The 27,058-nt window shown below is 47.6% G+C and overlaps 1 protein-coding gene across 5 annotated transcripts in view; it reads right to left on the reverse strand.

The window, feature by feature from the left end:
• Window positions 1–27,058, reverse strand: part of LOC110523811 (Nance-Horan syndrome protein) — a 164,779-nt gene that overhangs the window by 97,709 nt on the left and 40,012 nt on the right. For all 5 annotated transcript variants that reach the window (XM_036976852.1, XM_036976771.1, XM_036976810.1 and 2 more), the window contains 2 exons: window positions 15,380–15,557; window positions 6,689–6,820 (listed from right to left, as the gene is read on the reverse strand). In XM_036976852.1, coding sequence (XP_036832747.1) covers window positions 6,689–6,820; window positions 15,380–15,557 — 310 coding nt within the window. The remainder of the gene's footprint in view (window positions 1–6,688; window positions 6,821–15,379; window positions 15,558–27,058) is intronic.

A 27,058-nucleotide genomic window follows, 5' to 3' on the forward strand; every position in this document is an offset into this window, starting at 1 on the left:
AAACATCGTTTGACATGTTTCAATGAACTTTACCGGTACTATTAGGATGTATGTTTTGAGCGCCTTTGAGCCAGTGGATTACTGAACAAAATGTGCCAACAAAACAGAGTTTTTGGGATATAAAGAATGACTTTATCGTACAAAAGGACCATTTGTTATATAGCTGGGACCCTTGTGATTGCAACCAGGTGAAGATCTTCAAAGTTAAGTTAATTATTTTATTGCCATTTCTGACTTTCGTGACTCCTCTGCATGGTTGGAAAATGTTTGTATGCTTTTGTGTGTGGGGCGCTGTTATGCTTTCACCGTAAAGCCTTTTTTAAATCTGACAAAGCGGCTGGATTGACAAGTTAATCTTTTAACCAATGTATAACAATTGTATTTTCTTGAATGTTTATTATTACTATTTATCTCATTTGAATTTGGCGCTCTGCAATTTCACCGGATGTTGTCGGGGTGGGTCGCTAGCGGAACGCCTTGCCCAAACAGGTTTTAAGGCGTGAGACATGGACAACGTGCATATCTTCACCTGTGTCCTCTTTCACCACTTGGTAGTTCAGAGGGACCATCTGCTCCACAATCCTATATAGTCCTTGCCATTTAGGCTTGGCCGAGAAGAATTGTTCAGCTTTCGAGTAAGGATGAGAGCGAAGCCACACCCGATCACGAAGCTGGAACTGCATGTCTCGTCTGTTCTCATCATAATTTCTCTTCTGCTTGAGTCGGGCCTGGATCATGTTCTTTGAGACAAGAGCTCTAAAGTCGTGGAAATGGACTACCTGGTCATAGCATGCCAAGTCTGGAGTAACCTGACGGTTTTGTAGCACCATATCCAAGGGTCCTCGGAGGGGACGACTCAGGGCAAATCGGAATTTCAGGGCAAATCGAAACTCATGAAGGTGCTTGTCCCAGTGTTTGTGCTGGGTCATAGGAAGCAACCATTGTTCGATTAACCCTCTCGGTGAAGTTGGTCTGTAGGTTATAGGTCGTGATCAACTTCTGTCTCAGGTTCCATCTTTGGCAGGTCTCCTCAAAGAGATCAGAGACAAATTGGGAACCTCAGTCAGACAGGATGTAATCAGGCACTCCCAAGCGAGTCAGGATATCTTTCATGAGGATGTAAGAGACGGTCCTCGCTGTGGCCTGATGAAGCGCAAACAGCTCCACCCACTTGGAATAGTATTCAACAAAAACAAGCATGTACACATTCTGATTAGAGCTTCTAGGAAATAGACCCGCAAAATCCACTACTAACATTTCCCAAGGTCGGGTAACCACAGTTTGCTGCATCTTGCCAGCAGGCTTTCTGCCTTCTGGTTTGTGCCTTTTGACAAACCTGACAGATTCAGATGTGTGACTTCACATCCATGCTCAGATGTGGCCAGTAAAGTAATACTTGCAACCGCTTGTAGGTTTTGAACCTGCCCAAATACCAGTTAACTTCTTATGGCTGCAGGGGCAGTATTGAGTAGCTTGGATGAAATGTGCCCAGAGGTGCCCAGAGTAAACAGCCTGTTCCTCAGTCCCAGTTGCTAATATATGCATATTATTATTAGTATTTGATAGAAAACACTGAAGTTTCTAAAACAGTTTGAATGATGTCTGTGAGTATAACAGAACTCATATGGCAGGCAAAAACCTGAGAAGAAATCCAAACAGGAAGTGAGAAATCTGAGGCTGGTCGATTTTCAACCCAGGCCCTATTGAATTCACAGTGGGATATGGATGAAATTGTCAACCATCTTTAGAAACATGAATGAGGCTTCTACTGTGTTGTGGGGCTGAATGAGAGGGGAATGAGTCAGGTTACTGGCAGAGAGCCATTTCCTGTTCACGCGCATTTCACATGATATCGACCTGAGTTCCATGGCTCCTCTACACACAAAGGAATTCTCTGGTAGGAACTTTATTGAAGATTTATGATAAAAACATCCTAAATATTGATTCTATACTTAGTTTGAAATGTTTCTAAGACCTGTAATATAACTTTTTGAAGTTTTTGTCCGACGTTATGCCTGACCTACACAAGTGTTTGGATATGTGTACCTAACACCCTAACAAAAATAGCTACTTGGACATAAATAATGGACATTATCGAACAAATCAAGCATTTATTGTGGAATTGTGATTCCTGGGAGTGCATTCTGATGAAGATCATCAAAGGTAAGGGAATATTTATAATGTGATTTCTGATTTCTGACTTCAACATGGCGGAAAATGTGTTTTCTGAGCGCCGTCTCAGATTATTGCATGGTTTGCTTTTCCCATCGCCGTCCCCTTCCTTTCAGTCAATACTACACCAACTGGTGTTACCCCTGTCCATAGGCCCTTGGACAGGAAGAACCATCCTGGGCACCGGGACATCCTACACACTGCTCAATGAGAAACTATGGAAGGAGGTTAAAAGTCCACAATACAACTTGAAGACGTGGACAGAAGGTCCACTACATCTGGCTGATGGTGAGGCTAAACGACCACTTGGATGGAGTGAGGTAGAGTTCCACCTGTGTAACCGCTCCTGCAGTCGGGCAAAAAAGTATTTAGTCAGCCACCAATTGTGCAAGTTCTCCCACTTAAAAAGATGAGAGGCATGGAATTTTCATCATAGGTACACTTCAACTATGACAGACAAAATGAGGGAATCACATTGTAGGATTTTTAATGAATTTATTTGCAAATTATGGTGGAAAATAAGTATTTGGTCAATAACAAAAGTTTCTCAATACTTTGCTACTGGTTTCCACACAATCAGAGCGAGAAGCATTTCTTCCAATCAGAAGCTACAAAGTTACATGATTGGGGTCCAAATGTGGCAGTCTCCTCTGCCTTTGCTCCAGTACCACTAACCCTTGGTAATCCTTCTGATTATCTCATTTTACAGGCTGTAAGAAGAGCTCAGCTGGAACAGCCAGAGGAGTTAAGGCTGTTGGAACAGCTGCAGAATAATGCTGATGTATGTACTTCAAAGCTAGGACGCACCGGGCTCCTAAAGCACAAAATATTCCTTACACAGGAAATGCCAATCAAGCAGAAGCCATATCGTTTGTCCCCAGCGAAGCTAATCATCCAAAAGGGACTCATTAATGACATGTTGACACAAGATATAATTTAACTTTCCTCCTCTCCCTGGGCTGCTCCTCTTGTCCTTGTCCCAAAAATGACTGGGAGTCTTAGATTGTGTGTGGACTATAGGGAGACCAACAATGTTTCCCAGACTGATGTCTATCCTCTTCACACACTCAAGAGATCCTAGAGACATTGTCTGGCGCTGTTGTGTTCACTGCCCTTGACCTCAATAGTGGCTATTGGCAGGTTGAGATGGACCAGGAAAGCAAGGACAAGACTGCTTTTGTCTGTGCTGAGGGCTTGTTTTCCTTTAAGGTGATGCCTTTTGGATTAAAGAATGCACCTGCCACTTTCCAAAGACTGATGGAGATTGCATTAGGTGAGCTCAAAGGGAAGCTCCGTTTTATCTACCTGGACAATATAATGATCTACTCCCACACCAGAGAACACTACTAAAGATCTTCAAGCAGTGTTGGATAAGCTAAAAGAAGCTTGTCTGACATTAGTCATGAAGAAGAGCAACTTTTGCCAAACCTCCCTGAAGTTCCTCGGCCATATTGTCTTTTGACAGCATTCATGTGGAACCTGAAAAGATCAAGGATGTACAAGACTTCCCTGTGCCAATCATCCTCAAGGCCCTTCAACGGTTCCTTGGGATGGTACCATCAGTTTGTGTCAAACTTCTCCCAAGTGACAGAACCACTCAACACATTGAAGCGAAAAGGAGCAAAATTCCAATGGACGGCAGAGTGCCAGACCTCCTTTGAAACCCTGAAACGACACCTTGTCACACCTCCCATTTTGGGTCATCCCAACTTTGACGGCCCTTTTGTTGTTTACACTGATGCAAGTGATGTTTGACTTGGTGCTGTCCTAGTCCAACAGACTTGACTTGGCACTGAAGAAGTGCTAGCATTCGCCAATCGGACATTGAATGGAGCAGAACGGAACTACTCCACAACCGAGCAAGAGTGCCTTGCGGTTGTCTGAGCGTTGGAAAAGTGGAGGTACTACCTGGAAGGAAGATACTTCACTGTGGTCACTGACCATTCCTCCCTTGTGGGGGTGTTCAAGACCAACAATCCAAGCACCAGACTCATCAGATGGGCTCTACGGTTGCAAGAGTTCACCTTTGCAGTAGAATACAGAAGAGGAAAGTACAACACTGTTCCAGATGCCTTATCCAGAGATCCTGCTGGTGGTAATGCTGGCCCTCATCTTACATGTGCTACTGTCCTGTCTAGTAGTCGAGACTCCCCCAAAAATGACTTTCCCATCTCTGAGGCCACATCCAGAGTAGGATGGTCAATCCTGCAAATAGAGTTAGGTGTTGGCCTTTTGTGATTTGTAGTTTCTGGAAGGGTTTACTTTATACTGATTTGGACATGTAGCTGAAAAAGTTCCCTTTTTGCTACATCTTCAACAGAACATTGGAGTGGTCTTGGCTGGTGACTCTGGCTGTTGTTGATGGTCTGGCTTGGGTAACTGTTTGGGTGTCTGTTTCTTTCTCTGTTCATATTTCTGTTGGAATTCTCTGTCCTTCTCGAACTGCTGTCCCAGGTGAACCAGTCCATCGACAGTGGTGAATCTTGCGGGGAGTTGACTGGCTAGTATAGGGTTGATGTTCTTCAAGATCAACTTAATGACCACTTCCTCCTCAATGCACACGGTGGTAACCATATGCAAAGTCTCAGATACTCCTTTCTTCAAATCAAAATTGTATTTGTCACATACACATAGTTAGCAGATGTTTATGCGAGTGTAGCGAAATGCTTGTGCTTCTAGTTCCGACAGCGCAGTAATATCTAACAATTCCCCAACAACTACCTAATACACTCAAATCTAAAATGAATGAATGAGAATATTTGCATGTAAATTTATGGATGAGCGATGGCCGAGCAGCAATCGATGGTGGGTGCAATAGATGGTATAAAATACAGTATATACATGTGATATGGGTAATGTAAGATATATAAACATTATTAAAGTGGCATTAAAGTGCATTGTATAAAGTAACTTGTGATCCATTTATTAAAGTGGCCAGTGATTGGGTGTCAATGTAGGCAGCAGCCTCTGAGTTAGTGATTGCTGTTTAGCAGTCTGATGGCCTTGAGATTAGAAGCTGTTTTTCAGTCTCTCGGTCGCAGCTTTGATGCACCTGTACTGACCTCGCCTTCTGGATGGTAGCGGTGTGAACAGGCAGTGGCTCGGGTGGTTGATGCCTTTGATGATCTTTTTGGCCTTCCTGTGACATCGGGTGGTGTAGGTGTCATGGAGGGCAGATAGTTTGCTTCCCGTGAGGAGTTTTGCAGACCACACCACCCCCTGGAGAGCCTTGCGGTTGAGGGCGGTGTAGTTGCTGTACCAGGCTGTTACAGCCCGACAGGATGTTCTCGATTGTGCATCTGTGAAATCTTGTGAGGGTTTTGGGTGACAAGCCAAATTTCTTCAGCCTCCTGAGGTTGAAGAGGCGCTGTTGTGCCTTCTTCACCACACTGTCTGTGGGAGTGGACCATTTCAGTTTGTCTGTGATGTGTAAGCCAAGGAACTTCAACTTTCCACCTTCTCCACTGCTGTCCCTTCAATGTGGATAGAGGGGTGCTCCCTGAAGTCCACGATTATCTCCTTTGTTTTGTTGACATTGAGTGAGAGGTTGTTTTCCTGATGCCACACTCAGAGTGCCCTCACCTCCTCCTTGTAGGCGGTTTTGTCGTTGTTGGTGATCAAGCCCACTACTGGTGCGTCGTCTGCAAACTTGATGATTGAGTTGGAGGTGTGCATGGCCACGCAATCATGGGTGAACAGGGAATACAGGAGGGGGCTGAGCACACACCCTTGGGGGGGACCCCAGTGTTGTGGGTCAGCGAAGTGGAGAAGTTGTTGCTGTATTATCCTTAAAGCGGGCAAAGAAGGTGTTTAGTTTGTCTGGAAGTGTGGCGGTGTCCGTAATGTGGCTGAATTTCATTTTGTACTACTACTTTTCTCCTTCTGACGGATCTCTGTGTGCCTGGCAGGTATCTCCGCTCTGATGTCGGCCCACCACCTCAAGCTCAACAAGACGGAACTGCTCTTCCTCCCGGGGAAGGCCTGCCCTTCCCTACCTTCAGGCTATGCTCAAACCCAACACCCCAACCTGAGCACTTCGTTCTGCCACCTCTGGCCTCTTGGCAGCTCCCGCTCAGTCCAGTCCAAGCTCTTCTCTGTCCTGGAACCCCAATGATGGAACCAGTTTCCCCCTGAAGCTAGGACAGCAGAGTCCCTGCCCATCTTCTTAAAGAACCTGAAACCCTATCTCTTCAAACAGTATCTGAAATAATTCCCCTCCTCACCTCGACCCCCCCAAATAAAAAAAAATAATAATCCTGAACCAACACTCGCACTTGACACCCCCCCGCCCTTCTAGACTTTGCTGATAACTACTTTGAGGAAAAATGTACTTACTATGACTGTGATATGTAGCTTACTTAAGATGAATGTACTAAGTCGTTCTGGAAAACAGCATCTGCTAAATGACTGAAATGTCAAATGTTTGGGTTTAAGGTTAGGACTACAATTAGTCATATCTAGGTCTATAAATAGTACAGGTCATAGGGTTCAAGGTTAGGTCTAAGGTTAAACATACCTAGGTCCTGCTGAACACTTCTAGGAATCCCGATGACAGTCTTCCGTCTCCTCAGCTTCCTCCTCCTCTGAAGTACGGACTGAGAGTGGATCAGCGAGCAGTGCACACTAGAGTCTCTGTGGAACTGAACCCCTGCAGAACAGTGCAGACACAAAACGTGTGAGAAACCTTTGTATGTTAGTGACAGCAGCAAAACCCTCTCCTCTCTTTCTCACACTGAAGCAAGCAGAGATCAACAGCTGTAGTTATAGCTAGAAGCTATAGTAGTTATAGCTAGAAGCTATAGTAGTTATAGCTTAACTAATGTTTCCACAGTGAACAAGATGGAAGGTCAGACAAGCAGAGGATACAAGCTGTATCTATCAACAGAAAAATATAGATTCAAGTTACTGCCACGTACAGATTCACACTACTGCCACGTACAGATTCACGCTACTGCCACGTACAGATTCACGCTACTGCCACGTACAGATTCACGCTACTGCCACCTACAGATTCACGCTACTGCCACCTACAGATTCACGCTACTGCCACCTACAGATTCACACTACTGCCACATACAGATTCACGCTACTGCCATCTATAGATTAACACTACTGCCATCTATAGATTAAGGATACTGCCATCTACAGTGTCTTGCAAAAGTATTCATCTCCCTTGGCGCTTTTCCTATTTTTTTAAATATATTTTTTAAATGTATTTTACCTTTATTTAACCAGGTAGTCAAGTTGCGAACAAGTTCTCATTTACAATTGCGACCTGGCCAAGATAAAGCAAAGCAGTTCGACACATACAACAACACAGAGTTACACATGGAGTAAAACAAACATACAGTCAATAATACAGTAGAAACAAGTCTATATACGATGTGAGCAAATAAGGTGAGATAAGGGAGGTAAAGGCAAAAAAAAGGCCATGGTGGCAAAGTAAATACAATATAGCAAGTAAAACACTGGAATGGTAGATTTGCAGTGGAAGAATGTGCAAAGTAGAAATAAAAATAATGGGGTGCAAAAGAGCAAAATAAATAAATAAATAAAATAAATACAGTTGGGAAAGAGGTAGTTGTTTGGGCTAAATTATAGGTGGGCTATGTACAGGTGCAGTAATCTGTGAGCTGCTCTGACAGCTGGTGCTTAAAGCTAGTGAGGGAGATAAGTGTTTCCAGTTTCAGAGATTTTTGTAGTTCGTTCCAGTCATTGGCAGCAACTGGAAGGAGAGGCGGCCAAAGAAAGAATTGGTTTTGGGGGTGACCAGAGAGATATACCTGCTGGAGCGCGTGCTACATTTTGTTGAATTACAACTTGTAATTTAAATAGATTTTTATTTGGATCTCATGTAAAGGACAAACACAAAATAGTCCAAATTGGTGAAGTGAAATTTAAAAATGTAAAACGGTGCGTACATATGTATTCACCCCCTTCGCTATGAACCCCCTAAATAAGATCTGGGGCAACCAATTACCTTCAGAAGTCACATAATTACTTAAATAAAGTCCACCTGTGTGTAATCTAAGTGTCACATGATCTGTCACATGATTTCACTATATATACACGCATACCTGTTCTGAAAGGCCAGAGTCTGCAACACCACTAAGCAAGGGGAACCACCAAGTAAGTGGCACCATGAATACCAAGGAGCTCTCCAAACAGGTCAGGGACAAAGTTGTGGAGAAGTACAGATCAGGGTTGGGTTATAAAGAAGTATCTGAAACTTTCAACATCCCACAGAGCACCATTAAATCCATTATTAAAAGATGGAAAGAATATGGGGCTAACAAACCTGCCAAGAGAGGGCCGCCCACCAAAACTCACAGACCAGGCAAGGAGGGCATTAATCAGAGAGGCAACAAAGAGACCAAAGATAACCCTGAGCTGCAAAGCTCCACAGCGGAGATTGGAGTATCTGTCCATAGGACCACTTTAAGCCGTACACTCCACAGAGCTGGGCTTTATGGAAGAGTGGCCAGAAAAAAGCCATTGCTTAAAGAAAAAATAAGCAAACACATTTGGTGTTCGCCAAAAGGCAGGTGGGTGACTCCCCAAATATATGGAAGAAGGTACTCTGGTCAGATGAGACTAAAATTTAGCTTTTTGGCCATCAAGGAAAACGCTATGTCTGGCGCAAACCCAACACCTCTCATCACCCCGAGAGCACCATCCACAAAGTTTCACGCTCCTGCCATCTCCAGATTCACGCTCCTGCCATCTACAGATTGGCGCAAACCCAACACCTCTCATCACCCCGAGAGCACCATCCACAAAGTTTCACGCTCCTGCCATCTCCAGATTCACGCTCCTGCCATCTCCAGATTCACGCTCCTGCCATCTACAGATTGGCGCAAACCCAACACCTCTCATCACCCCAAGAGCACCATCCACAAAGTTTCACGCTCCTGCCATCTCCAGATTCACACTCCTGCCATCTATATTTTCAGGACCTCAGACTGGGGCGAAGGTTCACCTTCCAACAGGACAATGACCCTAAGCACACAGCCAAGACGACGCAGGACCAGCCAGAGTGGACCAGCCAGAGCCCAGACTTGAACCCGATCGAACACCTCTGGAGAAAATAGCTGTGCAGCAACGCTTCCCATCCAACCTGACAGAGCTTGAGAAGATCTGCTGAGAAGAACGGAAGAAACTCCCCTTTAAAACAAAAACTTTAAAACAATTCAATCAATTTTAGAATAAGCCTGTAACGTAACAACATTGGGAAAAAGTCAAGTGGTCAGAATACTGTAGATCTTCAACACAAGAATCACTACAAAACGTATTGTATGACCTCTTATACACTACATTAGTTCCAGCCTGACCTCTTATACACTATATTAGTTCCAGCCTGACCTCTTATACACTATATTAGTTCCAGCCTGTCCTCTTATACACTATATTAGTTCCAGCCTGACCTCTTATACACTATATTAGTTCCAGCCTGACCTCTTATACACTACATTAGTTCCAGCCTGACCTCTTATACACTATATTAGTTCCAGCCTGACCTCTTATACACTATATTAGTTCCAGCCTGACCTCTTATACACTATATTAGTTCCAGCCTGACCTCTTATACACTATATTAGTTCCAGCCTGACCTCTTATACACTATATTAGTTCCAGCCTGACCTCTTATACACTATATTAGTTCCAGCCTGACCTCTTATACACTATATTAGTTCCAGCCTGACCTCTTATACACTATATTAGTTCCAGCCTGACCTCTTATACACTACATTAGTTCCAGCCTGACCTCTTATACACTATATTAGTTCCAGCCTGACCTCTTATACACTATATTAGTTCCAGCCTGACCTCTTATACACTATATTAGTTCCAGCCTGACCTCTTATACACTATATTAGTTCCAGCCTGACCTCTTATACACTATATTAGTTCCAGCCTGACCTCTTATACACTATATTAGTTCCAGCCTGACCTCTTATACACTATATTAGTTCCAGCCTGACCTCTTATACACTATATTAGTTCCAGCCTGACCTCTTATACACTATATTAGTTCCAGCCTGACCTCTTATACACTATATTAGTTCCAGCCTGACCTCTTATACACTATATTAGTTCCAGCCTGACCTCTTATACACTATATTAGTTCCAGCCTGACCTCTTATACACTATATTAGTTCCAGCCTGACCTCTTATACACTATATTAGTTCCAGCCTGACCTCTTATACACTATATTAGTTCCAGCCTGACCTCTTATACACTATATTAGTTCCAGCCTGACCTCTTATACACTATATTAGTTCCAGCCTGACCTCTTATACACTATATTAGTTCCAGCCTGACCTCTTATACACTATATTAGTTCCAGCCTGACCTCTTATACACTATATTAGTTCCAGCCTGACCTCTTATACACTATATTAGTTCCAGCCTGACCTCTTATACACTATATTAGTTCCAGCCTGACCTCTTATACACTATATTAGTTCCAGCCTGACCTCTTATACACTATATTAGTTCCAGCCTGACCTCTTATACACTATATTAGTTCCAGCCTGACCTCTTATACACTATATTAGTTCCAGCCTGACCTCTTATACACTATATTAGTTCCAGCCTGACCTCTTATACACTATATTAGTTCCAGCCTGACCTCTTATACACTATATTAGTTCCAGCCTGACCTCTTATACACTATATTAGTTCCAGCCTGACCTCTTATACACTATATTAGTTCCAGCCTGACCTCTTATACACTATATTAGTTCCAGCCTGACCTCTTATACACTATATTAGTTCCAGCCTGACCTCTTATACACTATATTAGTTCCAGCCTGACCTCTTATACACTATATTAGTTCCAGCCTGACCTCTTATACACTATATTAGTTCCAGCCTGACCTCTTATACACTATATTAGTTCCAGCCTGACCTCTTATACACTATATTAGTTCCAGCCTGACCTCTTATACACTATATTAGTTCCAGCCTGACCTCTTATACACTATATTAGTTCCAGCCTGACCTCTTATACACTATATTAGTTCCAGCCTGTCCTCTTATACACTATATTAGTTCCAGCCTGACCTCTTATACACTATATTAGTTCCAGCCTGACCTCTTATACACTATATTAGTTCCAGCCTTTGGAACTGTGGTTTTCCTGGTTATGGCTACTATATTGTGATCACTACATCTGATGGATCTGGATACTGCTTTAGAGCAGAGTTCTGCAGCATTAGTAAAGATGTGATCAATACATGTTGATGATTTAATTCCTGTGCTGTTTTTTAACTACCCTGGTAGGTTGACTGATAACCTGAACCAGGTTGCAGGTAGTGGTCACAGTTTGAAGCTTTTTCGTGAGTGGGCAGCTTGATGAAAGCTAGACAATATTTAGGTCACCCTGAAAAAAGATTCACGTTACTGCCATCTATAGCAAAGCTGCCATCCACATTTTACAGTATCATGCAGGTTTACAAACTGAGGACACAAACTGATGTAGAGAATTCCAGAACAGAATGCAGTAGTTCTGGAATAGAATGCAGTACCTAGTGATCCTATCTGTGATCCTAACTGACTATGCTGCCGCTCTCTGCGTATCTTGGTCTCTCTGTGTCTCTCCCCCCCCCCCCCCCCCCCCCCCCGTGTCTCCCAGTCTACCTCCGTGTCTCTCTCCGTGTCTCCCAGTCTACCTCCGGGTCTCTCTCCGTGTCTCCCAGTCTACCTCCGGGTCTCTCTCCGTGTCTCTGTGTCTCCCTCCGTGTCTCTAGTTGTGGTGTTTCTCGCTCTACTTCATTACTATCATGTGACTAGAGACTTCTTTCAGCTCCACATTATTACAGCTCTTTTCTCACAATGTTCAGTTTCTGACTCAGCCCCTGTTGGCTCCAGATCTTTGAGACTCTATGCAACTCACAGTAAATACATCTCAACAGGCCTTTTAACTATTCTAATGGGACTAATTTGCATTCATGAAGCAGTATCTTCCCCTCACTGGCACAAACAGACCAGCTTTTAACCATAACTTAAACAGACAGCCAGGAGGCCCTGCCATGTGCTACATATTCATGACTCTGACATGCGGTATAAATAAAAAGCGGTGTACATAGCCTACAGATTTCTTTACATTTTGTTTTAATTATCGTGATAGGCTCATGTTTTACTGGTACGGCGTACCCCCACTATTTATTTTGCCGGGGGACGCCGTACCAGACGGTAATGCCTTATTTCCAAGATGGCGTAGCAGAGCAGACGTGGTTTGTCGTCCTCTCGTTTACTTTTTGTATTTAGTATTTTTGTGTGTGTGTGTGTGTGTGTGTGTGTGTGTGTGTGTGTGTGTGTGTGTGTGTGTGTGTGTATGTATATATACAATAAATGCCTTATATAAATAAGGCATTACCGTCTGGTACGGCGTCCCCCGGCAATTTATTTTCAATCTCTTTTCCATTTTTAAATTAAATATACCTTCCGGTAACCCGCCTCACACAATGTGACACGGATCTGCTATTTTTTAGACCTTATAGCCAGAATCTCCATCAGAAGCTAACCAGCTAATTAGCTATTTAGTCATTGTTAGTCATTGTTAGCCACTGCTAGCAATGCACAAACACCAGATGTTTTTTTAGCCTGGATAATACCAGCCTGCCAGTATCGGACTGTTTTCTCCACTACAATGCCAGATTCCTGCCGTAAACCCTGGACCATTACTCCTGATCATCACAGCTCCCACTAAGTGACCCAGCACCGAAGCTAGCCCTGAGCCAGGCCCACCTCTTGGCCTACTCTGTGATCACTCTGCAACTCAGCCAATGCCTCCCGGACTCCACCCAAACACGGCTAGAATCCACTACTCCACCGGATCCTTGCCGTAAGCTTTGCATCGGATCATCGCTGCTAGCTAACTGCTACCGAGTGGCTATAGTGGCTAACTCCCCTGCCCCGAAGCGAGCACCAGTTAGCCGCGAGCCAAGTGCATCTCCCGGCTAGCAAACGAAATTACTACAACACCTCTTTCGCCATCTGGCCTGGACTCATTGTTGACACGGCGCCCCGCCATACCACCACGACTGGTCCGACGACGTAACTCCATCCGCTGTGCCCTCAACCGGCCTTTGACGGACGTCGGCGCAGACACTTTTACTTACCCCGGACTGCTAACTTCAAACACTGTGTGTCCTGCGTGCTAGCATAGTAACGACTACCTAGCTGCTTCCCTGTTCCATCTATTGCTGTCCACTGGACCCTATAATCACTTGGCTACATAGCTGATGCCTGCTAGACTGTTCACTAATCACAGTACTCAATTTTTTTAATCTGTTGGCCCCTGCCTCTAACTCAGGCCCTGTGTGTAGTTAACCGACCCTCTCTGCCCATTCATCGCCATCTTACCAGTTGTTGTCTTAGCTAGCTCTCAACACCTGTGATTGCTTTATGCCTCACTTTCTGTCTCTTTTAAATGCCAATATGCCTTGTACACTGTTGTTTAGGATAGTTTTATTTTACTGCGGAGCCCCTAGTCCCACTCAACATGCCTCAGATACTTCCTTTGTCCCACCTCCCACACATGCAGTGACCTCACCCAGCATAAGTAGCCCGTCCAGAGATGCAATCTCATCACTCGGTGCCTGGGTTTACCTCCACTGTACCCGCACCCTACCATACCCGTCTGTACATTATGCCCTGAATCTATTCTACCACACCCAGAATTCTGCTCCTTTTATTCTGTCCCCAACGCACTAGATGACCAGTTCTGATAGCTTTCAGCCATACCCTCATCCTACTCCTCCTCTGTTCCTCGGGTGATGTGGAGGTTAACCTGCGTGTCCCCACGCACTCTCATTTGTTGACTTCTGTAACCGAAAAAGCCTTGGTTTCATGCATGTTAACATCAGAAGCCTCCTCCCTTTGTTTTACTCACTGCTTTAGCACACTCCACCAACCCTGATGTCCTTGCCGTGTCTGAATCCTGGCTTAGGAAGTCCACTAAATTCTGAGATTTCCATACCCAACTACAACATTTTCTGTCAAGATATAACTGCCAAAGGGGAAAGAGTTGCAATCTACTCCAGAGATCACCTGCAGAGTTCTGTCATACTTTCCAGGTCTATGCCCAAACAGTTCGAGCTTCTAATTTTAAAAATGAATCTCTCCAGAAATAAGTCCCTCACTGTTGCTGCCTGTTATTTGAATTGATTGCCCCCCATCTATCTTCAGAGTTTGTTCTGTTAGGTGACCTACACTGGGATATGCTTAACACCCCAGCAGTCCTACAATCTAAGCTAGATGCCCTCAATCTCACACAAATGATCAAGGAACCCAACAGGTACAACCCCAAATCTGTAAACATGGGCACACTCTTAGATATTATCCTGCCCAACTTGCCCTCCAAATACACCTCCGCTGTTTTCATCCGCTATGGGTCCGCAATCAAACGACCACCCCTCATCACTATCAAATGCTCCCTAAAACACTTCTGCAAGCAGGCCTTTCTAATCGACCTGGCCTGGGTATCCTGGAAGGATATTGACCTCCTCCCGTCAGTCGAGGATGCCTGGTCGTTCTTAAAAAGTAATTTCCTCACCATCTTAAATAAGCATGCCCCATTCAAAAAATGTAGAACTAAGAACAGATATAGACCTTGGTTCACTCCAGACCCGACTGCCCTTGACCAGCACAAAAACATCCTGTGGCATTCTGCATTAGCATCGAATAGCCCTCGCAACATGCAACTTTTCAGGGAAGCCAGGAACCAATATACTCAGACAGTTAGGAAAGCAAAGGCTAGCTTTTTCAAACAAATGTGCATCCTGTAGCTCTAACTCTAAAAGGTTTTGGGACAGTAAAGTCCATGGAGAATAAGAGCACCTCCTCCCAGCTGTCCACTGCACTGAGGCTAGGAAACACCATCACCACTGATAAGAATTTCAATAAGCATTTCTCTACGGCCATGCCTTCCTCCTGGCTACCCAAACCCCGGCCAACAGCTCAGCTCAGCACCCCACCCAACAAAGGTGGAATAAATAAATAAATAAATAACATCTTTCACCCGAGTATAAGGGACAGGTGGGGACGGACAGTTAGAATAATGAGGGCTGCTGTGGTACAGCGACAGAGGAGACCTCTGAAAACACACTGGTCAAGTGGGCCATGGTCAAAAGTAGTGTATAAGCAATAGAGTGCCATGTTGGATGCATTCAAAGGGTTAAGAAGCTGCATGGTATTTACCAGTGACGTTAATTGGGATAACGCAGGATGTGATGACTTGTGAGTCGCTCTTCATCCTCTCCTGAGGTGTGGGCAGTGGGAGAACTCTGGACCAGTTAGTCTGCTTGTCCAGCGTGGAGGGAACGTTAGGAACAGGGTGCCGAGGTCGTTGGCCGAGACTGTCAGAGGGAGGAGCAGCCTGGAACAGTAAGTGGTGGTAAAGGTTAGGGGTTGGGTTATGGTTAAGGTCAGGTTAATGGAGCTGGGTTACAGCAGAGTTACATGCAGATGGTTAGGGTTATTGTCATTGAACCATACGTGATTTAATAAAAACATCACAATTAGAAGTATCCTACAACATGCACAAAGACAACATTTAAACTATCTATAAAAAAAAAAGTAAACTTCATGCAGGGCCAAAACCTGAGACAGAACTATCACACACAAACACATTTATTGATCACAACACATTGGAAGACAGTTCTTCCACAATCAGAACACTACAGATCAAGAATCAATAGGATAGAAGATAGAGAGACATGTACTGTATGTAACTGATATGCAGTACCAGTCAAAAGTTTGGACACACCTACTCATTCAAGGGTTTTTATTTTTTACTATTTTCTACATTGTAAAATAATAGTTTAGACATCAAAACTATGAAATTACACATATGGAATCATTTAGTAACCAAAAAAGTGTTAAATCAAAATATATTTTAGATACTTCCAAGTAGCCACCCTTTGCCTTGATGACAGCTCTGCTTACTCTTGGCATTCTCTCAACTAGCTTCATGAGGTAGTCACCTGGAATGCATTTCAATAAACAGGTGTGCTTTTAAGTGTATATTTGTGGAATTTCTCTCCTTCTTAATGCATTCAGTTGTGTTGTGACAAGGTAGGGGTGGTATGGCAAGGTAAGGGTGGTATACAGAGATAGACCTATTTGGTAAAAGACCAAGTTCATATTATGGCAAGAACAGCTCAAATAAGCAAAAGAGAAACAACATTCCATCATCACTTTAAGACATGAAGGTCAGTCAATCTGGAAAATGTAAAAGAACGTTTCTTCAAGTGCAGTCACAAAAACCATCAAGCTCAAGGATGAAACTCGCTCTCATAACAACTGCCACAGGAAATGAAGACCCAGAGTTACCTCTCCTGCAGAGGATAACTTCATTAGAGTTACCAGCCTCAGAAATTGCAGCCCAAATAAATACTTCAGAGTTCAAGTAACAGACACATCTCAACAACTGTTCAGAGGAGAATGAAATCAGGCCTTCATGGTTGAATTGCTGCAAAGAAACCACTACTAAAGGACACCAATAATAAGAAGAGACATGCTTGGGCCAAGAAACACGAGCAATGGACATTAGACTGGTGGAAATCTGTCTGATGGTCTGATGAGTCCAAATTTGAGATGTTTGGTTCCAACCGCCATGTCTTTGTGAGAAGCAGAGTAGCTGAATGGATGATCTCCGTATGTGTAGTTCCCACCGTGAAGCATGGAGGGGGTGGCGTGATGGTGCTTTGCTGTGATTTATTTAGAATTCAAGGCACACTTAACCAGCATGGTTACCACAGCATTCTGCAGCGATACTCCATCCCATCTGGTTTGCACTCAGAGGAACTATCAATTGTTTTTCAACAGGACAATGACCCCAACACACCTCCAGGCTGTGTAAGGGCTATTTGACCAAGAAGGAGAGTGATGGAGTGCTGCATCAGATGACCTGGTCTCCCCAATCACCTGACCTCAACCCAAATGAGATGGTTTGTATGAGTTGGACCGCAGAGTGAAGGAAAAGCAGCCAACAAGTGCTTAGCATATGTGGGAACTACTTCAAGATTGTTGGAAAAGCATTCCAGGTGAAGCTGGTTGAGAGAATGCCAAGCCTATGCAAAACTGTCATCAAGGCAAAGGGCGAACTTTGTAGATTCTTCAATCTAAAATATATTTTGATTTGTTTAACCATTTTTTGGTTACTATGTGTTATTTCAGTTTTGTATTCTATAATGTAGAAACAGTAAAAATAAAGAAAAACACTTAAATAAATAGGTGTCCAAACTTTTGATTGGTACTGTATATACAGTGCACTCGGAAAGTATTCAGACCTAGACTTTTTCCACATTTTGTTGCGTTACAGCATTATTCTAAAATTAATTTTAAAAAAATGTCTCAACAATCCACACACAACACCCCATAATGAGAAAGAAAAAAAGTTTTTAAAAATGACTGCACTGTTGGTGCATTTTGCTACACCTGCGATAACACCTGCTAAATATGTGTATGCGACAAATACAATTTTATTTTGATTTGAAGTACAAGTACAGTACCATGGTCGAAGAGAGAGAGAGAGGAGACATGAATGAGTAGTGCTGAGGGTAGGTGGGTCACCAGAGGAATCCCAGACATACATGTTTATATGTGATCATGTAATAGTGGAACAGAGTTAAGAACGTCTTGTAAGGTCACGCCACAGCTAGCTTGAAATGTTGCGGATGGAGACATCCAATTGGTACCACTACTCCCTACTCCGTCCCGCTCTGCTCCACTCCCCGTAACGTGCTGCCCCACTCACTACTACGTTCTCCCCATTCCATACCACTCTCCTCCCCTCTCCATACTATACCACTCTCCTCTCCTCCCCATTCTATACCACTCTCCTCTCCTCCCCATTCTATACCACTCTCCTCTCCTCCCCATTCTATACCACTCTCCTCCCCTCTCCATACTATACCACTCTCCTCCCCTCTCCATACTATACCACTCTCCTCCCCTCTCCATTCTATACCACTCTCCTCTCCATTCTATACCACTCTCCTCTCCATTCTATACCACTCTCCTCCCCTCTCCATACTATACCACTCTCCTCCCCTCTCCATACTATACCACTCTCCTCCCCTCTCCATACTATACCACTCTTCTCCTCTCCATTCTATACCACTCTCCTCCCCTCTCCATACCATACCACTCTCCTCCCCTCTCCATACCATACCACTCTCCTCCTCTCTCCATACCACTCTCCATACCACTCTCCTCTCCTCCCCATTCTATACCACTCTCCTCCCCTCTACATACTATACCACTCTCCTCCCCTCTCCATACTATACCACTCTCCTCCCCTCTCCATACTATACCACTCTCCTCCCCTCTCCATACCATACCACTCTCCTCCCCTCTCCATACCATACCACTCTCCTCCCCACTCCATACCACTCTCCATACCACTCTCCTCTCCTGCCCATTCTATACCACTCTCCTCCCCATTCTATACCACTCTCCTCCCCTCTCCATACTATACCACTCTCCTCCCCTCTCCATACCACTCTCCTCCCCATTCTATACCACTCTCCTCCCCTCTCCATACCACTCTCCTCCCCATTCTATACCACTCTCCTCTCCTCCCCATTCTATACCACTCTCCTCCCCTCTCCATACTATACCAATCTCCTCCCCTCTCCATACTATACCACTCTCCTCCCCTCTCCATACTATACCACTCTCCTCCCATCTCCATACTATAACCACTCTCCTCCCCATACCACTCTCCTCCCCATTCTATACCACTCTCCTCCCCTCTCCATACTATACCACTTTCCTCCCCTCTCCACACCACTCTCTATACCACTCTCCTCTCCTCCCCATTCTATACCACTCTCCTCCCCTCTCAATACTATACAACTCTCCTCTCCTCCCCATTCTATACCACTCTCCTCCCCTCTCCATACTATACCACTCTCCTCCCCTCTCCATACCACTCTCCTCTCCTCCCCATTCTATACCACTCTCCTCCCCTCTCCATACTATACCAATCTCCTCCCCTCTCCATACTATACCACTCTCCTCCCATCTCCATACTATAACCACTCTCCTCCCCTCTACATACTATACCACTCTCCTCCCCTCTCCATACTATACCACTCTCCTCCCCTCTCCATACTATACCACTCTCCTCCCCTTTCCATACCATACCACTCTCCTCCCCTCTCCATACCGTACCACTCTCCTCCCCTCTCCATACCACTCTCCATACCACTCTCCTCTCCTCCCCATTCTATACCACTCTCCTCCCCTCTCCATACCATACCACTCTCCTCCCCTCTCCATACCATACCACTCTCCTCCCCTCTCCATACCACTCTCCTCTCCTCTCCATACTATACCACTCTCCTCCCCTCTCCATACTATACCACTCTCCTCCCCTCTCCATACTATAACACTCTCCATTCTATACCACTCTCCTCTCCTCCCCATTCTATACCACTCTCCTCCCCTCTCCATACTATAACCACTTTCTTCCACTCTCCATACTATAACCACTCTCCTCCCCTCTCCATACTATACCACTCTCCTCCCCTCTCCATACCACTCTCCTCTCCTCCCCATTCTATACCACTCTCCTCCCCTCTCCATACTATACCACTCTCCTCCCCTCTCCATACTATACCACTCTCCTCCCCACTCCATACCACTCTCCTCTCCTCCCCATACCACTCTCCATACCACTCTCCTCTCCTCTCCATTCTATACCACTCTCCTCCCCTCTCCATACTATAACACTCTCCATTCTATACCACTCTCCTCTCCTCCCCATTCTATACCACTCTCCTCCCCTCTCCATACTATAACCACTTTCTTCCCCTCTCCATACTATACCACTCTCCTCCCCTCTCCATACCACTCTCCTCTCCTCCCCATTCTATACCACTCTCCTCTCCTCCCCATACCACTCTCCATACCACTCTCCTCTCCTCCCCATTCTATACCACTCTCCTCCCCTCTCCATACCACTCTCCTCCCCATTCTATACCACTCTCCTCCCCTCTCCAAACTATACCACTCTCCTCCCCTCTCCAAACTATACCACTCTCCTCCCCTCTCCAAACTATACCACTCTCCTCCCCTCTCCAAACTATACCACTCTCCTCCCCTCTCCAAACTATACCACTCTCCTCCCCTCTCCAAACTATACCACTCTCCTCCCCTCTCCAAACTATACCACTCTCCTCCCCTCTCCATACTATACCACTCTCCTCCCCTCTCCATACTATACCACTCTCCTCCCCTCTCCATACTATACCACTCACCTCCCCTCTCCATACTATACCACTCTCCTCTCCTCCCCTCTCCATACCACTCTCCTCCCCTCTCCATACCACTCTCCTCCCCTCTCCATACCACTCTCCTCCCCTCTCCATACCACTCTCCTCCCCTCTCCATACTATACCACTCTCCTCCCCTCTCCATACTATACCACTCTCCTCCCCTCTCCATACTATACCACTCTCCTCCCCTCTCCATACTATACCACTCTCCTCCCCTCTCCATACTATACCACTCTCCTCCCCTCTCCATACTATACCACTCTCCTCCCCTCTCCATACTATACCACTCTCCTCCCCTCTCCATACTATACCACTCTCCTCCCCTCTCCATACTATACCACTCTCCTCCCCTCTCCATACTATACCACTCTCCTCCCCTCTCCATACTATACCACTCTCCTCCCCTCTCCATACTATACCACTCTCCTCCCCTCTCCAAACTATACCACTCTCCTCCCCTCTCCAAACTATACCACTCTCCTCCCCTCTCCAAACTATACCACTCTCCTCCCCTCTCCATACTATACCAATCTCCTCCCCTCTCCATACTATACCACTCTCCTCTCCTCTCCATACTATACCACTCTCCTCTCCTCCCCTCTCCATACCACTCTCCTCTCCTCCCCTCTCCATACCACTCTCCTCCCCTCTCCATACTATACCACTCTCCTCCCCTCTCCATACTATAACCACTCTCCTCCCCTCTCCATACCACTCTCCTCCCCTCTCCATACCACTCTCCTCCCCTCTCCATACCACTCTCCTCCCCTCTCCATACCACTCTCCTCCCCTCTCCATACCACACCACTCTCCATACCACTCTCCTCCCCTCTCCATACCACTCTCCATACCACTCTCCTCCCCATACCACTCTCCTCCCCTCTCCATACCACTCTCCTCCCCTCTCCATACCACTCTCCTCCCCTCTCCATACCACACCACTCTACTCCCCTCTCCATACCACACCACTCTCCTCCCCTCTCCATACCACTCTCCTCCCCTCTCCATACCACTCTCCTCCCCTCTCCATACCACACCACTCTACTCCCCTCTCCATACCACACCACTCTCCTCCCCTCTCCATACCACTCTCCTCCCCTCTCCATACCACTCTCCTCCCCTCTCCATACCACTCTCCTCCCCTCTCCATACCACTCTCCTCCCCTCTCCATTCCACTCTCCTCCCCTCTCCATTCCACTCTCCTCCCCTCTCCATTCCACTCTCCTCCCCTCTCCATTCCACTCTCCTCCCCTCTCCATTCCACTCTCCTCCCCTCTCCATACCACTCTCCTCCCCTCTCCATACCACTCTCCTCCCCTCTCCAAACCATACCACTCTCCTCCCCTCTACAAACCATACCACTCTCCTCCCCTCTCCAAACTATACCACTCTCCATACCACTCTCCTCCCCTCTCCTCCCCTCTCCATACCACTCTCCTCCCCTCTCCATTCCACTCTCCTCCCCTCTCCATTCCACTCTCCTCCCCTCTCCATTCCACTCTCCTCCCCTCTCCATTCCACTCTCCTCCCCTCTCCATTCCACTCTCCTCCCCTCTCCATTCCACTCTCCTCCCCTCTCCATTCCACTCTCCTCCCCTCTCCATTCCACTCTCCTCCCCATTCCACTCTCCTCCCCTCTCCATTCCACTCTCCTCCCCTCTCCATTCCACTCTCCTCCCCTCTCCATTCCACTCTCCTCCCCTCTCCATTCCACTCTCCTCCCCTCTCCATACCACTCTCCTCCCCTCTCCATAACACTCTCCTCCCCTCTCCATAACACTCTCCTCCCCTCTCCAAACCATACCACTCTCCTCCCCTCTCCAAACCATACCACTCTCCTCCCCTCTCTATACCACTCTCCTCCCCTCTCCATACCACTCTCCATTCCACTCTCCTCCCCTCTCCATTCCACTCTCCTCCCCTCTCCATTCCACTCTCCTCCCCTCTCCATTCCACTCTCCTCCCCTCTCCATTCCACTCTCCTCCCCTCTCCATTCCACTCTCCTCCCCTCTCCATACCACTCTCCTCCCCTCTCCATACCACTCTCCTCCCCTCTCCATACCACTCTCCTCCCCTCTCCATACCACTCTCCTCCCCTCTCCATACCACTCTCCTCCCCTCTCCATACCACTCTCCTCCCCATACCACTCTCCATACCACTCTCGTCCCCTCTCCATACAACTCTCCATACCACTCTCCTCACCTCTCCATACCACTCTCCTCCCCTCTCCATACCACTCTCCTCCCCTCACCTCCCCTCTCCATACCACTCTCCTCCCCTCTCCATACCACTCTCCTCCCCTCTCCATACCACTCTCCTCCCCATTCTATACCACTCTCCTCCCCATTCTATACCACTCTCCTCCCCTCTCCAAACTATACCACTCTCCTCCCCTCTCCAAACTATACCACTCTCCTCCCCTCTCCAAACTATACCACTCTCCTCCCCTCTCCAAACTATACCACTCTCCTCCCCTCTCCAAACTATACCACTCTCCTCCCCTCTCCAAACTATACCACTCTCCTCCCCTCTCCAAACTATACCACTCTCCTCCCCTCTCCAAACTATACCACTCTCCTCCCCTCTCCATACTATACCACTCTCCTCCCCTCTCCATACTATACCACTCTCCTCCCCTCTCCATACTATACCACTCACCTCCCCTCTCCATACTATACCACTCTCCTCTCCTCCCCTCTCCATACCACTCTCCTCCCCTCTCCATACCACTCTCCTCCCCTCTCCATACCACTGTCCTCCCCTCTCCATACCACTCTCCTCCCCTCTCCATACTATACCACTCTCCTCCCCTCTCCATACTATACCACTCTCCTCCCCTCTCCATACTATACCACTCTCCTCCCCTCTCCATACTATACCACTCTCCTCCCCTCTACATACTATACCACTCTCCTCCCCTCTCCATACTATACCACTCTCCTCCCCTCTCCATACTATACCACTCTCCTCCCCTCTCCATACTATACCACTCTCCTCCCCTCTCCATACTATACCACTCTCCTCCCCTCTCCATACTATACCACTCTCCTCCCCTCTCCATACTATACCACTCTCCTCCCCTCTCCATACTATACCACTCTCCTCCCCTCTCCATACTATACCACTCTCCTCCCCTCTCCATACTATACCACTCTCCTCTCCTCTCCATACTATACCACTCTACTCTCCTCCCCTCTCCATACCACTCTCCTCTCCTCCCCTCCCCTCTCCATACCACTCTCCTCCCCTCTCCATACTATACCACTCTCCTCCCCTCTCCATACTATAACCACTCTCCTCCCCTCTCCATACCACTCTCCTCCCCTCTCCATACCACTCTCCTCCCCTCTCCATACCACTCTCCTCCCCTCTCCATACCACTCTCCTCCCCTCTCCATACCACTCTCCTCCCCTCTCCATACCACACCACTCTCCATACCACTCTCCTCCCCTCTCCATACCACTCTCCATACCACTCTCCTCCCCATACCACTCTCCTCCCCTCTCCATACCACTCTCCTCCCCTCTCCATACCACTCTCCTCCCCTCTCCATACCACACCACTCTCCTCCCCTCTCCATACCACACCACTCTCCTCCCCTCTCCATACCACTCTCCTCCCCTCTCCATACCACTCTCCATACCACTCTCCTCCCCATACCACTCTCCTCCCCTCTCCATACCACTCTCCTCCCCTCTCCATACCACTCTCCTCCCCTCTCCATACCACTCTCCTCCCCTCTCCATACCACTCTCCTCCCCTCTCCATACCACTCTCCTCCCCTCTCCATTCCACTCTCCTCCCCTCTCCATTCCACTCTCCTCCCCTCTCCATTCCACTCTCCTCCCCTCTCCATTCCACTCTCCTCCCCTCTCCATTCCACTCTCCTCCCCTCTCCATACCACTCTCCTCCCCTCTCCAAACCACTCTCCTCCCCTCTCCAAACCACTCTCCTCCCCTCTCCAAACCATACCACTCTCCTCCCCTCTCCTCCCCTCTCCATTCCACTCTCCTCCCCTCTCCATTCCACTCTCCTCCCCTCTCCATTCCACTCTCCTCCCCTCTCCATTCCACTCTCCTCCCCTCTCCATTCCACTCTCCTCCCCTCTCCATTCCACTCTCCTCCCCTCTCCATTCCACTCTCCTCCCCTCTCCATTCCACTCTCCTCCCCTCTCCATTCCACTCTCCTCCCCTCTCCATTCCACTCTCCTCCCCTCTCCATTCCACTCTCCTCCCCTCTCCATTCCACTCTCCTCCCCTCTCCATTCCACTCTGCTCCCCTCTCCATTCCACTCTCCTCCCCTCTCCATAACACTCTCCTCCCCTCTCCAAACCATACCACTCTCCTCCCCTCTCCAAACCATACCACTCTCCTCCCCTCTCCATACCATACCACTCTCCTCCCCTCTCCATTCCACTCTCCTCCCCTCTCCATTCCACTCTCCTCCCCATTCCACTCTCCTCCCCTCTCCATTCCACTCTCCTCCCCTCTCCATTCCACTCTCCTCCCCTCTCCATTCCACTCTCCTCCCCTCTCCATTCCACTCTCCTCCCCTCTCCATTCCACTCTCCTCCCCTCTCCATTCCACTCTCCTCCCCTCTCCATTCCACTCTCCTCCCCTCTCCATTCCACTCTCCTCCCCTCTCCATTCCACTCTCCTCCCCTCTCCATACCACTCTCCTCCCCTCTCCATACCACTCTCCTCCCCTCTCCATACCACTCTCCTCCCCTCTCCATACCACTCTCCATACCACTCTCCTCCCCTCTCCATACCACTCTCCATACCACTCTCCATACCACTCTCCTCCCCTCTCCATACCACTCTCCATACCACTCTCCATACCACTCTCCTCCCCTCCCCATACCACTCTCCTCCCCTCTCCATACCACTCTCCTCCCCTCACCTCCCCTCTCCATACCACTCTCCTCCCCTCTCCAAACCATACCACTCTCCTCCCCTCTCCAAACCATACCACTCTCCTCCCCTCTCCTCCCCTCTCCATTCCACTCTCCTCCCCTCTCCATTCCACTCTCCTCCCCTCTCCATTCCACTCTCCTCCCCTCTCCATTCCACTCTCCTCCCCTCTCCATTCCACTCTCCTCCCCTCTCCATTCCACTCTCCTCCCCTCTCCATTCCACTCTCCTCCCCTCTCCATTCCACTCTCCTCCCCTCTCCATTCCACTCTCCTCCCCTCTCCATTCCACTCTGCTCCCCTCTCCATTCCACTCTCCTCCCCTCTCCATACCACTCTCCTCCCCTCTCCATACCACTCTCCTCCCCTCTCCATAACACTCTCCTCCCCTCTCCAAACCATACCACTCTCCTCCCCTCTCCAAACCATACCACTCTCCTCCCCTCTCCATACCATACCACTCTCCTCCCCTCTCCATTCCACTCTCCACCCCTCTCCATTCCACTCTCCTCCCCATTCCACTCTCCTCCCCTCTCCATTCCACTCTCCTCCCCTCTCCATTCCACTCTCCTCCCCTCTCCATTCCACTCTCCTCCCCTCTCCATTCCACTCTCCTCCCCTCTCCATTCCACTCTCCTCCCCTCTCCATACCACTCTCCTCCCCTCTCCATACCACTCTCCATACCACTCTCCTCCCCTCTCCATACCACTCTCCATACCACTCTCCATACCACTCTCCTCCCCTCTCCATACCACTCTCCATACCACTCTCCATACCACTCTCCATACCACTCTCCATACCACTCTCCTCCCCTCCCCATACCACTCTCCTCCCCTCTCCATACCACTCTCCTCCCCTCACCTCCCCTCTCCATACCACTCTCCTCCCCTCTCCATACCACTCTCCTCCCCTCTCCTCCCCTCTCCATACCACTCTCCTCCCCTCTCCATACCACTCTCCTCCCCTCTCCATACCACTCTCCTCCCCTCTCCATACCACTCTCCTCCCCTCTCCATACCACTCTCCTCCCCTCTCCATACCACTCTCCTCCCCTCTCCATACCACTCTCCTCCCCTCTCATACCACTCTCCTCCCCTCTCCATACCACTCTCCTCCCCTCTCCATACCACTCTCCTCCCCTCTCCATACCACTCTCCTCCCCTCTCCATACCACTCTCCTCCCCTCTCCATACCACTCTCCTCCCCTCTCCATACCACTCTCCTCCCCTCTCCATACCACTCTCCTCCCCTCTCCATACCACTCTCCTCCCCTCTCCATACCACTCTCCTCCCCTCTCCATACCACTCTCCTCCCCTCTCCATACCACTCTCCTCCCCTCTCCATACCACTCTCCTCCCCTCTCCATACCACTCTCCTCCCCTCTCCATACCACTCTCCTCCCCTCTCTATACCACTCTCCTCCCCTCTCTATACCACTCTCCTCCCCTCTCTATACCACTCTCCTTCCCTCTCTATACCACTCTCCTCCCCTCTCCATACTATACCACTCTCCTCCCCATACCACTCTCCTCCACTCTCCATACTATACCACTCTCCTCCCCTCTCCATACTATACCACTCTCCTCCCCTCTCCATACTATACCACTCTCCTCCCCTCTCCATACTATACCACTCTCCTCCCCTCTCCATACTATACCACTCTCCTCCCC

Source organism: Oncorhynchus mykiss, chromosome 1 (assembly GCF_013265735.2).
Source record: "Oncorhynchus mykiss isolate Arlee chromosome 1, USDA_OmykA_1.1, whole genome shotgun sequence".
In the NCBI taxonomy this organism is placed as follows: domain Eukaryota; kingdom Metazoa; phylum Chordata; class Actinopteri; order Salmoniformes; family Salmonidae; genus Oncorhynchus; species Oncorhynchus mykiss.